The 15951-nt window shown below is 38.9% G+C and overlaps 1 protein-coding gene across 1 annotated transcript in view; it reads left to right on the top strand.

Moving 5' to 3' along the window:
- The window catches only part of PTPN4 (protein tyrosine phosphatase non-receptor type 4), a 167384-nt gene that overhangs the window by 130032 nt on the left and 21401 nt on the right, over window positions 1-15951 (top strand). The window contains exons 21-25 of the mRNA XM_075001253.1: window positions 2897-2987; window positions 3081-3142; window positions 6581-6727; window positions 9802-9930; window positions 13358-13506. Coding sequence (XP_074857354.1) covers window positions 2897-2987; window positions 3081-3142; window positions 6581-6727; window positions 9802-9930; window positions 13358-13506 — 578 coding nt within the window. The remainder of the gene's footprint in view (window positions 1-2896; window positions 2988-3080; window positions 3143-6580; window positions 6728-9801; window positions 9931-13357; window positions 13507-15951) is intronic.

Here is a 15951-nt window from a genome sequence, read left to right as displayed (position 1 = left end):
GCTTCAGCAGAACAAATTTGAATGGTATTAAAATGAGTTTAGAATCTGTCAGCGGGACAATTGACTCATCTGCTATAAAGAAAAAGTCAGTCATCAGATAACTTCTGTGTTAAAACATTACAGGTTTGTGCTTAATAAATTATATAGAGCACTTTCATAGCTGTTGACATTTTGTACAACTTGTTATATATAGTAGTTCCCTGGAAGCTTGACATCTTTTTACTTGCCAAACTCTTTTCTTCATCACGTGTTAATATAGTGGTTAGTTATCTCGGGGCTACTTGTTTGGCTATCATGTAGACTACTTGCTTTCTGAAAAAGTAAGCATTTGGTTTCTACTAAATGATACAAAAATTCATTTTGCAAACAATTTTAAAGAGGAAAAAAGTAAACCAGACTTTTGGCTTACAGACCTTGTTTCTTTCAGTTGAATACTAAATTCAGTTGAATACTAAAACAATCCCTTATTAAGCTTATTGAATTAAAACTAAGGTTTCTGAAAACTTGTTCACGTTACTCACTCATTTTATATGGAGCTATTAAAACTAATGCTTTAAGGAGTATTTTTCCATTTCAAATCGTGTTTTACATGATATATAGTAATTTTTTTTAGTTTCATGCAGGAACTTAAATAAAATAGCTTTAAATGCCATTGTGATTATATCCAAGCTTACTTTTCAGCTACTTTTCTTGTTCATTAATAAACAAAGGTGGACTGAGAACTTTTCTTGTTCTACTGACACCAAACTTATTCCTGTAGTAAATGTATGTCGCTCCATTGATTTTGGAGGAATTGTGCTTGCTTAACCCCAACAGTGAACTGTGTAGGAGCACGATTGTGGCAGGCTCAGGGAGTAGCAGTAGCATAGCTGGTAAGGCCTATTCACAGTATGTATCAGTTAGCTCAGAATAATGAAATTGTAAATTTTATGTTTAAATATACTAATGGGTGGATGAATATGGCTCATGCAGTCCAGTGTCAGCAAAATATTAAGTGTAAGTAAAATATGGTTAAGAAATAATAGGAGTTCCTAACAAAGTAGGACCCCGAGATACACTCATTCAACTTGTCAAAACAAAAAAGCAGTCAAGTAGTACTTTAAAGACTAACTATTCATTCAACTTGTGCGTATCTCAGGTTAATGCGATGCTGAGTGGTGGGGAGCTGGCATCTGGCTCTGGGCTTCCAGGCACCAGCTCCCTGCTACTCAGAGGAGTGGGTAAACTGACCAGCTGCTGTTCTGGTCAGTTTCCCTGCTCCTGTCATGGCATCAGGCTAAAGTCAGGCTACCACAGCTGTCAAAGGCGGCAGATGAGAATCAAGCTGCCGCCCCTGACAGGAGCAGTTTTCTGGTCCCCAGGAGTGGCAGGAAGCTGGGAACCAAGCGGCAGCCTGATTCCCAGCCAGCACCACTCCCAGGGACTGCAAAAGTGACCAGCACTGCTGGTCAGTTTCCTGGCTCTGCAAGCAGAGGGGAGCTGCTGGTTCCCAGCTCCCCGCCACTCGCTGTAGCTGGAAAACTATCTATCACTGCTGCCCTAGTCTGTTTCCCATATCTCGAAGCGGAGGGGAGCTGGGAATTAGGCTTCTACCTGGTTTCTTGCTCCTCCCGACTTGCACAAAATTTGAGTTATGCGTGGTTGCCCAGTGACACAACCTGTGCTTAACTCGACCGTCTACTGTATAATGTGTCAGTCTGTTCCTCTGAAATAACTGTGTGAAATTTAGTGATGCAGAGGACAAAACTCTTAATGATTTAAAGTAGTGATCATTATGGTATGATCAGTCATAAAAATAAATAGCCTTGCTAAATTTTTTTTTTGTAGCTGTATCACAGATTTGATGCCGGGAACTGAGGAATCAAACCAAGCAAGGATTGAAAAACAGGAACCAAATGAACAGTTAAAAGAAAAATCCTGTTTCCGTGCTTGCGTTTTGGTTGAAAATACATTAGTTATAGAAAAATGCAGAACGTATCATTTCAAAGTTTCTCTTAAATTATTTGTCCGTGAATGCAAACTGACTAAAACCATGTAGCGTGTGGTTTTTTTGCTATATTTCTTTGAATTGAGAAATGTGCTTGTTCAGTTAGGGGTGGCAACTCCTGGCCTCGTCACATAACTAACTACATCCTTACTAAACTCAGCGGGGTAGTCATGTTAGTTTATAGCTTCACATGTAGCAGGCAGTCCTGTAGCACCTTAAAGACTTGCAGTTTTTTTTATTACGTTAGTCAGATCGGAGGAAGTGGGTCTTACGACAAAAGCTCATTACCTAATTAAAAATGTGCTTAATCTTTAAGGGGCCACAGGACTGCTTCTTGTTTATGTATGACTAGAATACAGAAGAACTCCTGCACAGGACGTTTCAGGAAGAAGGGTTCTTTCAAAGATGGGGTTTATTTTCGAAAGAGCCCCATCTACACTGGTTTTTTTCCTTTTGAAAGGAGAATATGCAAGTGATACCGGATATGTAAATCAGTGCCTCATTTGTGTTTTCGATTTCCTTCACTTGCAAGCCTCTTACACAAGAGGAATGCAAGTGTAGACACAGTGTCTGTGTGTTCTTTCAAAAAAGGGCTGGATTTTCTGAAAGAACTTGCTAGTGTTGATGCAGCCTGTGTTAAGGTGCAGTGAACTCTTGTTTGCTTTTTCCACTGTACCAGTATCATTGGCCTTTGTACAGATAAATGCCTGCTGCTTCAGAATCAGTTTTTCAGCATATGCCTTTTGAAATTTATAGAGCATGTACTCTAGCTATTTGTATAGAAGAATAAAATTTTATGTCTTGCTTATGAATACAAAACAATGTTTTCATGTTTGTATGTTGTAAATTTAAAGCTATCAAGCCCTATGTTGTGCTTGTTACAATCTGACCATCTTTATTCTCTTTTAGCAACTGTATAGGAAGAAGCCTGGGATGACAATGTCTTGTGCCAAATTACCTCAAAACATTTCCAAAAATAGATACAGAGACATTTCGCCTTGTAAGTGTGTGTGTGTGTGTGTGTGTGTGTGTAAGTTTAAAATATTTAATTGTACTTGGTTGAGAAATAACGCGTTTAAAATTTTTTTTCCAGATGATGCTACACGGGTCATTTTGAAGAGTAATGATGACTACATCAATGCAAATTACATTAATGTGAGTTAAATTTTATGCCATTCATACTATACATACAGTGTGGCTGTATTCTGGAGAAGAAAAATTGATAAGTTGCAACTGCAGCTTTTCGGCAGACAATGTAAAAATAAGAATTTACTCTTTGAATATGTTTCTCAAATCTAACGCATCTAGCTTGGATGGGAAGTGCTTTCATCATTTGGCTTAAATGTTAGTAAGTTTGTCTGAAAGACTGTGGTTAACTTCCTAATGACTCTCAATCAAACTGAGATACTTTATGGTGACAGAGAGAGCCTTGTTGGTCTGTATTCTATCAAACCAAAAAAGCAGTCAAGTAGCACTTTAAAGACTAACAAAATAATTTATTAAGTGATGAGCTTTTGTGGGACAGACCCAGTTCTTCAGATCATAGCCTTACCAGAACAATTGACTCAACATATAAAGCACAGAGGTTCAACAATTGTTATCAAGGTTGACAAATCGGAAGAGTGGGCGGAGGGAGGGGGGTTAAATAAAACATCCAAGTGTGTAAAAGAGCCTTTGTAATGGATCAGGTAATTGCCGTCCCTGTTGAAACCATGTGTTTGTGTCAAATTTGAATATGAATATTAGTTCTGAGCATTCCTTCTGTAGACGGTTGTTAAAGTCCCTTTTCAGTAGAACACAAACTCTCAGGTCTTTAACAGAATGTCACACTCCATTAAAATGCTGGCTGAAAGGTTTGTGTATTTGGAATTTTTTTTTTTAATGTCTGTTTTATGTCCATTCATTCTTTGTTGAAGAGTGTTTGCAGTCTGTCCTATATATGTGGTATGTGGATATTGTTGGCACATGCTGGCATATATGATGTTAGTTGAGGAATAGGGGAATATGCCCGTGATTCTGTAATTAACGTGGCTGGGTCCAGTGGTGGTATCTCCAGAATAGATACGTGAACGAAGTTGGCAACGGGGCTTGTTGCAAGGAAAAGTTCCAGGATTACTATTATTATAGTATAGCCTTTGGTTGCTAGTAAGAATCCTCATAAGGCTGGGATGTTGTCTAAAAATAGAACAGACCTGTCACTTAGGGTCTTCTGGAGTGTGGCATCATGGTTTAAGATAGGTAGTAGGTCTTTAGTGATGCATTGCAGTGGTTTGAGTTGGGGGCTGTAGGTAATGACAAGTGGTGTTCTGTTGTTGGCTTTTTTGGGCCTATCTTGGAGTAGTTGGTTTCTGGGTATTCGTCTGGCCCTGTCAATTTTTTTTTACTTCTCCCGGTGGGTAATTCAGATTTATGAATGTTTGGTAGAGTTCTTGTAGTTTTCAGTCTCTATCAGTAGGATCAGAGCAGATGTGATTGTATGTCAGGGCTTGACTGTAAACGACGGATCGTGTTGTGTGTTCAGGAGGGAAGCTAGAAGCATGTAGGTAAGTGTAGTGGTCAGTGGGTTTCTGGTAGAGTGTGAAACTGATCAGGCCATCAGTGACTGAGATATTTTATCAAATAAATGTAGCACTTTAAAGACTAACAAAATGATTTATTTGGTGATGAGCTTTCGTGGGACAGACCCACTTCTTCAGATCAATTTCTTTTCCAATACAGACTGACATAAGTGCACAGGATGAAAAAGAAAAAAAAATTGCAATAAAAACTGACAGATCAAACAGGATAGAAGGGAGGGGGTGAGAGTTGGGGCGGGATGTTAATTGTCCTGTCTGAGAGAATTACAAGCATCAAAGGAAGGGAAGCACTGCTTGTAATGCATGAGGTAACATCCCCCCCACCCCATTCTCACCCCCTTCCTTCTATTCTATTTGATTTCTCAGTTTTTATTGCAATTTTTTTTTCTTTTTTGGTTCTCTGTACTTGGAAATGTCAACCTGTGTTGGAAATGAAATTGATCTGAAGAAGTGGGTCTATCCCACGAACGGTCATCATGGAATAAATAAATATGTTAGTCTTCAAAGTGCTACATTTCTTCTGCTTTTTGTCAGACTACAAACTAACATGGCTACCTCTCTGTTACTATGAGATTTTATGTGCAGCAGTAAGAGCCTGAATTTTATTTCAGATGTGGTCATTGTTGGGAGACAGTAGCTAGCTAGAGATAAAACTAACACATAGTAAACCAGTGCACGTTGTAGCAGTGTCCAAAACTAGCAAATTTTAGCTGGATAGTCTTTGTCTTGTAGCCCATAACAAAAAAAAGCACAGCTAACTTTTCTCTTCAGGAATACAGAGGGTAGGTATTTGATCCCAGGATTAGTATTTAAACAATCACATACTATAAACAGAAGATTTAATTCATGTGTCTATCCAAATTAATTTGATGCTTCACTGTCATGGTTTTTCACATACAGTAATCCCTCGAGGTACCTTGAATTTTGCGTAAGTTGGGGAGGGCTGAGGGGAATGGGCTGGGGCCCTGGGAGGAGGCAGGGGGATTAAGCCTGGGATGGTAGGGTGCAGTTGATCTGGGGTGTGCAGGAGGTTGGATGGGAGTTGAGCCCAGCCAGGGGGTTGGAGCCTGGGCCACGGCAGTGATGGGTAAGGGTGTTGGAGCTGGAGCCCTGCATGCTCACACACTGGGAGTTGGGAGCCCCAAGTGCAGGTTGAAGCAGGAGCCCTGCATGCTGGGCGGGGGGATGTGAGCTGGGGCTGTGGGGGGGGTTCAGTGGGGTGAATTGGGTTTGTGGGAGGGTAGAGCCTCATGCACCTGCAGTGGCTGACAGCTAGAACATGGGGCTGAGGAAGGGGTGAGCTGGGGCGTGCCAGAAGGGGGAGGATCTGGGCCATGGGGCTGGGAAGTTGTGGGGGGTTGAGCCGGCTGGGGCTTCAATGGGTGAACCAGCATGGCTGTCAAGCGGCGCTGCTCTGGGAAGGCAGGGTAAAGGGCCTCTTAACCTGCCTAGCTACCCACAGCTGCTGGAAGCTAGGCAGGCTGACAGCCCAGCAGCTTCACATTGCGCAAAACTTGCGTTAAAGCGGGTATTGCGCACTGTGAAGCTGCATAAAGCAAGGGATTACTGTATACTCGCTTCTCACCCCATGCATAAATGTGTAAGTACGAGTCATGAGCGTAAGTGGGAATCGGGTCAGCTGTGTAAGAGTGGAGTCACATACTCTGGATTCATGTACTCTGAGACCTTACTGTATCTTCTTTGTTACCGGTGTTCTCGACAGCTCAGGTATTTATCAACTGCAGTCTGTCAGTTATTTACATACTTTGGATTTTGTTATGATTTTAAATAACGTGACTTTTTTCTCAGTGTTGATAGTCTCTTATTGTTTCGTGTGATCTTTTATCTGTGGCCTGGTGATAAACATTTTAATTGGATCACTTTTATTGATTTAACTCTTCCCATATTTTTGTAAGTCTAATTTAAATAGTAAAGAGTAAATTTGTGGTTCATTAAATTAAAGTTTCAAAGAGATCAGCGTCGTTTAACAACTAAAATAATTCTGGTTTTGTTTTAGATGGAAATCCCTTCTTCCAGCATAATAAACCAGTACATTGCTTGTCAGGGTCCATTACCGAACACTTGTCCTGATTTTTGGCAGATGACTTGGGAACAAGGTTCGTCTATGGTTGTAATGTTGACCACTCAAGTTGAACGGGGCAGAGTAAGTCAAAGTTTTGATTTGAACTTTAATCTTCTATTTTAAAAATTCTGTTTTGATTCTACCACATAATATTAGGATAGAACAGGGTCATCATGAAGCCTTTTCTGGAAGTGTTCACAGGCATTGCTACAGTTACGGCCCTCCTGTGTTGCCATTTTAAAACCTTTCTTTCAGGATTATTCAGCGAGTCTTAATGCTTAAGCTGCATCAGTCCAGCTTCTGGAAGTATGATGTTCAGTATGGAAGTATGATGTTGTATGATGTTGGAAGTATGGAAGTATGATGTTCAGATGGAAGTATGATGGTTCAGGTTGGACATTAGGAAAAAGTTCCTAACTGTCAGGGTGATCAAACACTGGAATGAATTGCCAAGGAAGGTGGTAGAATCTCCATCACTGGAGATATTTAAGAAGAGGTTAGATAGATGGCTTTCAGGGATGGTCTAGAAAGTGCTTGGTCCTGCCATGAGGGCAGGGGGCTGGACTCAATGGCCTCTCAAGGTCCCTTCCAGTCCTACTCTATGATTCTATGTGAATGAGGGGTCACAAAATGCAAATGGATGCTCGTGTGCATATTTTACATGGGCATTTGCATATTCATTGCAGAAAACAAGCTGTGTAGATGTGGTTCTGCGAGCAGACACCCCCCCACCCCCAGCCATTTGTTGGCAGCCCCTTAGCCCTGAAAAAAATCAAGAATAAGAGGATGGCGACAGAGGACGTTGTTGCCTGTAAAACTGTCTACACTGCTTGTTTTCTGCTGTGAATATGCAAAAGACTTGTGTGGATATGCAAATGAGCACTCATTTGCAATTTCGTGAGCCCTTATTTGCATCATGCTGCTGGCAGTCGGACTGAATCTAGACGCAGCCAGAGTGGATGTTGAAGCACGTTTAATTCTTGTCTTATATTTCATGTATGAATTTTTCATGACTTAATCTGCTTGTTTTTCCCAGTGAAATGGTAGACAGTGTTTGCCTGTTTGGAGTGTTCTCTCTCTGTTGAAGCTCTAACAGCTCAAAAAGTGTCATTTTTTCTAAATTAAAGTTTCTGAACAGGGATGAATTAATCCTGCAGGGAGGCCTAGACCAGTGTTGTATTGTTTGCTTTTCAGTGTAATAAATTTGCGTTGAAGTCATGATATCACAGCAATCACCAGTTGTACTTTGGGGAACTGGATCAAGATCCATAGGTCAGCCTTAAATCTACCATTACTTTCAAGCTGTAACTCTATGGCATGGAGTAAAGCTTCTGGATATTTGCTTAATCAAATGAAAGATTAGTGATTGCCTGTGCATTGGCCAATTTTTTATTTAAAAATATTTGTTTTTGACTAGCCAGTTATGTTAATTCTTAACTCCATTTATAGATGCTTCTTTTAATACAAAAAAGGTGTAGTTAGCCGCATATATACAAATTATAAAGGAGAAAGTAGTTATTTTGTACGTTGCCATAATGGTGTTGCCTAATTTCAAAAAGGAGAAACAGTTTCCTGAAACTTTCTGGTTGATATGGTTTCATTAATAATTTTGCCCATTCTGTTGCTTCTGTCCACTGAAGTAAACTTTAAATATTAGTACATACCTGGTATGTTTCATAAAATAGCTGGTATACTTTATAATCGTGATTGAGTTTTATATGGTGGGTTTTAGGGTAGAGCTGTATCATTCTGGCTAGCAAAACTTGGTTTGTGTTGAAGAGAATTACTAATTCAGAATTCAGCTGTGTACGAATTCTTAAGATAATTGTATTTGCTGTATTTGTCAGACTTACTAATTTACATGAAAATAACTGTAGGTGTGTTGAAACTTTTTTAAACTATTCAATGACTTGGTTTTATTATGATTCTGTATGCTCCCAAATAAATGCCATTAGAAGGAATTTTAGTTCCAAATGCACTCTTAGTTAAATTTTCTGTGCAGCTCTATTAAGAAGAGACCCACAATAGCAGTTCTCTAAGGTTTTTGAATACTGATATCTATAGAATTCTTTGAGAGCAGCTTAATACTGAGATAAAAAAAAGCTATCTTATACCCATCAACAGATTCCCTGCTCCATTGTGAAGTATGGAGCTATTGATATCACTGTCCCACTGCATGCCAAGTGTGTCAGTAGCGCAGAAAGTCTGCAGGTACTGATGCTCTGACAGGCCCTGCCAGGTGATTAGAGAGATTAAAAAGTAATCATGAACTGAAATGACCTGTTTATATTTAGGCATTTAAGCAGTTTGTCAAAGCTGGTCATCTTTAAAGTTCTTGTTTAACTGAAAGCTTCTGGTGAGCTTCCACGTAACATGCCTTAACGTTTGTCCTGTTATGAAGCAATGTTAGTTATTGCTTACTGGCCAACTTCTCCTTTCATTTTATAGCAACACATTTAATTCTGGATATAAGGCTGTCTTAGTGAAGAGATATTTTAGGGTTTTAAAAGTTAGGTGTGGATCTAAGGCTGCACCTATCACTGTAGTGTAAAAATGGAATATTTAGTAGATATTTTAAAAGAATGTGACATCAGAATTTACGACCTCACCATTCAGTTACACTAAACTCAAGAGTTAGTGCCTGTGAGAATGAAACAAAGTGGAGAAGTGAAGCAGGGCTTTCATATGTATAGTAATCAAGTAATTAAAATCATGCAAGAAGTGCAGTTATTAAATAATAACAGCTAGATCTGACAGAATGCTTGTTAACCTTCAAGGTGAATGACAACTGTGCGTCCTGCAATGTTAACTTAAACCATGTTTTTACCTTCAAATATATATATGGAACGTTCATGGAGTTTCATTCATTTGTATGAAAAATTTGATGCTTTGATTATGTTATATGAGCAAAAACAGTTGCAAATGATTAAAGGTATTCATCTGCTCAGGGCTCATATCAGTGACACTAACTGGAATTTTTTTCAGTTATAAAGCTAGTAGCTCATTTTCAATTATCAACCCTTACAGTGTGTTCAGTAAGTAAGTCAGCAGTAATTACAAAACTGCTCAGAAGGGAGGTATGCTATATCTAGAAAGGCGGAAAAATAACATTCTGTGACTCTAAAGACTCTCTTTTGAAAACCTCTTGACTTTAGGTTAAGTGTCATCAGTACTGGCCAGAGCCTACAGGAAGTTTATCATATGGTAATTTCCAGATTACCTGCCATTCAGAGGAAGGAAATCCTGCTTATGTCTTCAGAGAGATGACACTGACTAACCTTGAGGTAAAGCTGTAATATTATAGTTGTTCGAATTCTGTGGAATCCTCCAAAGTGAAATTACCTAATGACAGACATATATTCCAGTTTTATAGCATGTCCACATGTTGATTGTGTAGTCAATTAATTGATCATTCTAAAATGCCATATAAAACAAGTCTCTAATTTTGTGTGAATTATTCTCTTTTTTGTTATGAATAAATGCCTTTTGTTCGCAAAGAAAAGTTTTAATGATACCCTTTCAGGGAATTGAACAGAGATTTAATCTGTGTTCCTTTTAATGGGTACAGTGCAATATATTAGTCATGTGAGATGAACATTAATAATCTAAGAACTGTTTGGTCAGGATCATTCTAAAGCTATTACGATTATTAAATTAAAAATAATTATAAATTTATTTTAGTATATTCCTGGATCTTTTCAAAATATCCATTAAACATTCAAAACTTTTCATTGTTGCTTCATAGAAACACATTTTGTGCCTCTGAAGAGTTTTCTGTAAATATTTCCTAATGGGTTAATGAACATTTGGCAGATTCCTAAAATAATGCCTTTAAGCTTTGTTATCTTTAAATGAAAGCCTGTGTTTTTGATATATTATGGCAAAATTTATGATAGCAATCATAATTTATTGGACTATGTATCTCAAAGAATTCTTCATGTATTTACTTGAGCAAAAGGTTTTCCCAGATACAACTAATTCCTAGTTATAAAGAGACCTTGGACATTGAGGTGACAGATGTTTTCAAAGGATATGGCTCTGTTTGAGGTGAAATGATTACAATTCTTCCAAAGTTAGTCAAAAATACCACCAATGGCAGAACAGTTAAAATACCATTTCTGATCCCATAAGTAAGATGACAGTTTATCCCAGTAAGCATTGCCACACTTGTTTTCAGAGCTCTGCACTGGGGGATTTTTCATTTCCAGGTGCAATTCAGAATGCAGATCATCATCTTTAAAGCACTGAATGGTGTGACTCCCCAGTTACCAAAATTTTCTGCTGTTGTACCCCTTTTTAGTACTTAAGTTCATTTGGGAGGCACTCGTTGGTTCCTCTGGTGGAATAGTCTAGGATAATCAGTTTATATGTAAAATTTCTCATAGAACAGGCTTGTTCTTCAAGTGTTATATTGCATGTCTGATATTGTACAGTACGTAATACCTAAAAGTAAATGTCACACAATAATATCAGAAGGAGTAAGTTTCTCCTAAGAGAAATTATATCATAGTTAATTAAGACTGTTAGTCAAATGATGATTACAGTGTAATGTCACAAAAAGGGAAGTGTTATATTTTTCTTGTTCAATTTTGAGAAGTCCGTGGGTGAGGTGTTTACAAGAATCTGAAGATGTAATATGGGGTATGTTCCAAAATTTGAATGTTTGAGACCTAGTTTGAGATCCAACAAAAGCAGGAGAAATCTGGCAATATTTTTACTGTTAATTTGGCCTCACAGATAAATGGATGTGTTTGGGTGGGAAATGCCTTCAGTAAACCAAATAAGTAGGGGTAGAAATCAGAGTTGTGGTAAGGCTTCCAGACTTTGGAGGAAGTATTGGTTACTGTATGCTTTATAGTACTTTTTACGTAGTAAATGCGTAACTATGTTTATAAATTAAAATTCAGCTCCATAATCCTGAGCATGTAATTGTATCAGGAGCTATTTTTATTTCAGAAAGCTGACATGTTCCTACTATATAGCTGTCTCTCCTATTCTACTTCCTGGCCAGTCTCTGCATTTCAGTATTCTTGCAGACACCCAGTATGCATTGCAGTATAGTTGCAGATGTTTATGGTCAGATGCACTCAGGGTGTCGCCACCTCGTTGTTCCTGTTTTTCTGTTTCCATCACACTTCTGCTTGCATAGGCCTTTTCCTTCCCTGTTTGCCTTTCCCAGACACCTCTCTTCCTCCCACTAATTCGTTTTTGTCTCATATAGACAGTTGCCACCACCCACCTCAGGCCCACTTCCTTAGGTCATGTTTATTTTCCTCACTCTTGAATCCTCCAATTTCATGATTTTTTTTAAACTTAAGTGTAAAAATTATGATTTTAGGCTACCTGTTATATATTCTGTTGAGATTATTAGAAAAGAGAGAACAAAAGTAATAGCTCCTTTTTCAATAGGTTTGATCCCTGAGGGTGGATCTACATTTCGTTCCTCTTTTGGAAGAGGAATGCAAATGAGGGTGATCAAAAATGCAAATAAAGTGATGATTTACAAATCTTGTGTTTCATTTGCATAATCTCACAATCGCATTTCCGGAACAGGCTTTTCCGAAAGCAAAACAGCCATGTAGATTGGGTTCCTTCAGGGAAAAACCCAAAAACAGAACACTTTTTGAAAGAACCCATCTTACTGAAACAAAAATGGAAGGAAAGGGTTCTTTCGAAAATAGGGTTTTGTTTCAAAGGAACCCTGTTTACGTGGCGGTTTTTGTTTTTGGAAAAGCCTCTTCCAGAAACACAGTCGTGCAAGATTATGCAAAGATAGCATGAGATTTGTAAATCAGCGCTTCCATTTGCATTTTTGATCTCCCTCATTTACATTCCTCCTCCAAAAGAGGATGCATTCTAGAGGCAGCCTGAGTGTATTCAATGAGATGTGCTTCTTGTTAGTCATACAGTAACAGCACAGCTGAGAGTGTGAAAATTTCTGTTGAATAACCTTTTATTGCTAATGATGCGTGAGCCCCCCCAGAGGTTTGATTTTTCAGGTACTGGGCATCAATGGGTAGAAATCTTTTCACTTTATAACTGGGAAAATGTGATCTGCCATTAAGGTCTAGCAAAAAATAGACCCTATAGTGCTATTTTTAGAAAATCACTTTTCAGACTATAACTGCATTTTAAAATAGTGATATGATCCTCTCTTATACATTATTATAATCATGTTTCCTTTCTTCTTGGTGGAAATGATATATTTCTGTACAAATTGCACATTGGTGTTTCTTGTACAGTGCACTTTGTTAGTGAATTTTAGAACTATATTCCAGCCTATTTCTAATGCATCGTATTAATATTATGATAATAGCTAGGAACACTAGTCAGTGATCAAGGTCTTTTTATACTCGGCATTAGTATAGACAAATAACAAAGCAAGACAGTTTTCTGTGAGTTCCCCAGACAGATGGAGCGAGTTGAAAAGATGTAGTTAATACTAAAACAAAAAGACATCAGCAGAAAAGTCGGTCATTGTGTGCTTGTTTTAGCGATGTACTATTTTAGGTGGCTTGCCAGGACACATTAGTTTATTTTTATTGTTTATAAGGATAGAGATAACGTTCTAAAATGTAGGCCAGTAATTTATATTCATAAAGTGCTATGGGATGCCTAAATGAGAAGTAATTATAGGAATATTGTTGATTATCGCTGGCTTTTATTATGAAATTTGAATTGTATTTGAACACATTTTGTGTTTCTGATTAGAAAAATGAAACCCGTCAGCTCACCCAGATCCAGTATGTAGCATGGCCTGACCATGGAGTTCCTGATGATTCCAGTGACTTCCTGGATTTTGTGCGTCTTGTACGAAAAAAGAGAGCTGGCAGAGAAGAACCTGTAGTTGTTCATTGCAGGTATTTGTTTTTTCTAACTTTCCTAAGTAGTCTAAGTGAACGCTGCTTCTCATCTAGCTTTTCTGTATTTTATTTCATCTTTCGCTGTTCACCATTTCAGATAATATTAATTTATAAGTTTCCTTTGTGGTGGTGGTAAAGGAAAAATGAGAGGATTTAAAATTTGAATTGAACAGTTACCCATAATTCTCTATAACTTTAGATATTAGCATCACACTTGAGGTAGCAGTTTTCAAAGTCAAATGCACAGTCATGTTTCATGTAAGTAAAATGCGTGTGGATATTAATGATCACAGTACTCCAAGAGGCAGAAGAAACCACTTTCCATTTTGGAAGCTGCCATACATACAGTGTAGTTGAACCTCAGATTTAAAAAAGAATTAGATAAATTTGTATCCATAAGGGCAAGATACATCTTTCTCAAGCATGTACAATAATGACATACATTACTTTTACACTGAATTCTGTCTTCTCTCCAGTACTATATATCTGTGTCCATTCTTGTCAGATTCAAATATTTCTTAATATTTGAGTACTTTGTCATGAATGAAAACTGTATTCATGCAATAGTCTATGTAAATCTGAAATACACATTCACTTGCTGATCATATTAAATAGTTTTAGTGACATTTGATGTTTCATTATTCACATTTAGAATCTGCTTAATATAATTTCTGCAGCACTTAATGTAAGTAGAAGACAAGAATTATACTTAATGCCAAATTTTGTGTTCATATCAATATGCAAATCACCCATTGCTTTCTGCATATGTGAATGGGTGTTGGTCTTTTCATTTTAGGAAATACATGCATCTCATAGAACTGGAAGGGACCTTGGGACATCATTGAGTCCAGTCCCCTGCCCTCTTGGCAGGACCAAACACCATCCCTGACAGTTTTAAATATCTGTTTTGCCCCAGACCTCTCAGTGGTCTCTTCAAGGATTGAATTCACAACCCTGGGGTTAGCAGGCCAGTACTCAAACCACTGAGCTATCCCTCTCCCAATCTTCAAAATGGTGGACAAACACAATCCAGCTTGTCAAGTAGTACACTCATTTTATAGATGAGAATACTTAGGCGGAGGCTAAAGGGACACCATTAATTTAATTTTCTTTGCGTGCTTGCTTCTGTCTATTCCACATTAGATGTTTGTGCTTGCTGCATTTAGTGCCTGGAGGAGATTCTGGTCCTCATGGCACACTATAAGGGGTGCCACCTTCAGTACATTCTTCTTTGCTGCCAGTGACGATGCACAGAATGGCTGTGACTTCAGCCAGTTTTGTTGCCTACTCTGAATGTGTTTCTTTTTTAGTGTACATAATTTCTTAATTCCCTTAGTTTAGTAATTTAGTTGCACTTTTGTAACGGTCTTGGATGAGACTCAGGCTAGTGATGAGGCATCTGGCAGACTCCAGGGCATCAACTGTATCCATGCATTGTGTCTCATGGCAGCTCCTCTCCAGGCTGTCAGCAGAGGCTCAGTAGTCAATGCAGACCTTCCTTTTGCTGGTCACACCCTCCTTGCAAAATAAACAGATACAAAACTACATGGGCCTAAGGACTCCTGCAATGGCCTAAAGACCTTGGGGCTGTATATGCCCAGCCTGCCTGTAAAGTATTCCTGCCACAGCACCTTCTGATCAAGGGAGCCAGCACCACCAGGAGGTGGCTGCCAAAGAAAGCAGAGGCTACAACCACCAACTGTGTCAGTGACGCCTGCACTTGGCTCAGTTGGGGTCTACCTTTTTGAAAAAGGAAGCTAAGAAATAGTTTTGCGGGTATGTCCCAGGGCTACAGAGCAGACTTTCCACTCAGTTTGGCAACTGCCAGCTTCCTCTGGGCCTGGTCCACTATAACAGACTGCTGGGTTCTAATACCATATCTCAAGGCTGTCCTCCCCAGTTCCTTTCATGTTCCCCTTCATGGGCCATTCTCAGAAGTTGCTCTTTGTGTAGGAGGTTCAGGGGCTTCTCTTGTTAGTGGCAGTGGAGGAGGTTCCACTCAAATACTGAACAGGTGGTTCTGTATTTTTTAATCCCAAAGACAATCTGCTTCCCATTATGGACCTGTGAGACCACAAAAGGTTCCTAAAATTCAACATGGTTGTCTTGGCCTCCATTATTCCCTCCCTGAATCTGGGAGACTGGTATAATGCCCTTGAACTGAAGAATGCATACTTCCAAGATGTGATCTTCCCAGGCCACAGCCAGGATTCCTGGTAAACTGCACAGTCCCTCAGCTGCCTAATAAGCCCCATACAGCAGCTCTCTGCTGGGGCTAAAGAAGTGAAACTGAAGCCATGTCTACACTTGTAAGCGTACAGCCACATAAGTTTACTGATATAGCTGTGCTGCATCAAGAACACTCCTGTAGCTGCTTTGTTCCAGCGGGATACAGCTTTCCTGTTGACACAAAATCAACTTAACAAGCGGCAGTAGCTTGGC

Source organism: Carettochelys insculpta, chromosome 8 (assembly GCF_033958435.1).
Source record: "Carettochelys insculpta isolate YL-2023 chromosome 8, ASM3395843v1, whole genome shotgun sequence".
In the NCBI taxonomy this organism is placed as follows: Eukaryota; Metazoa; Chordata; order Testudines; family Carettochelyidae; genus Carettochelys; species Carettochelys insculpta.
The sequence above is the reverse complement of the archived record's forward strand: the minus strand, read 5'-3'. Positions and strand labels throughout refer to the sequence as shown.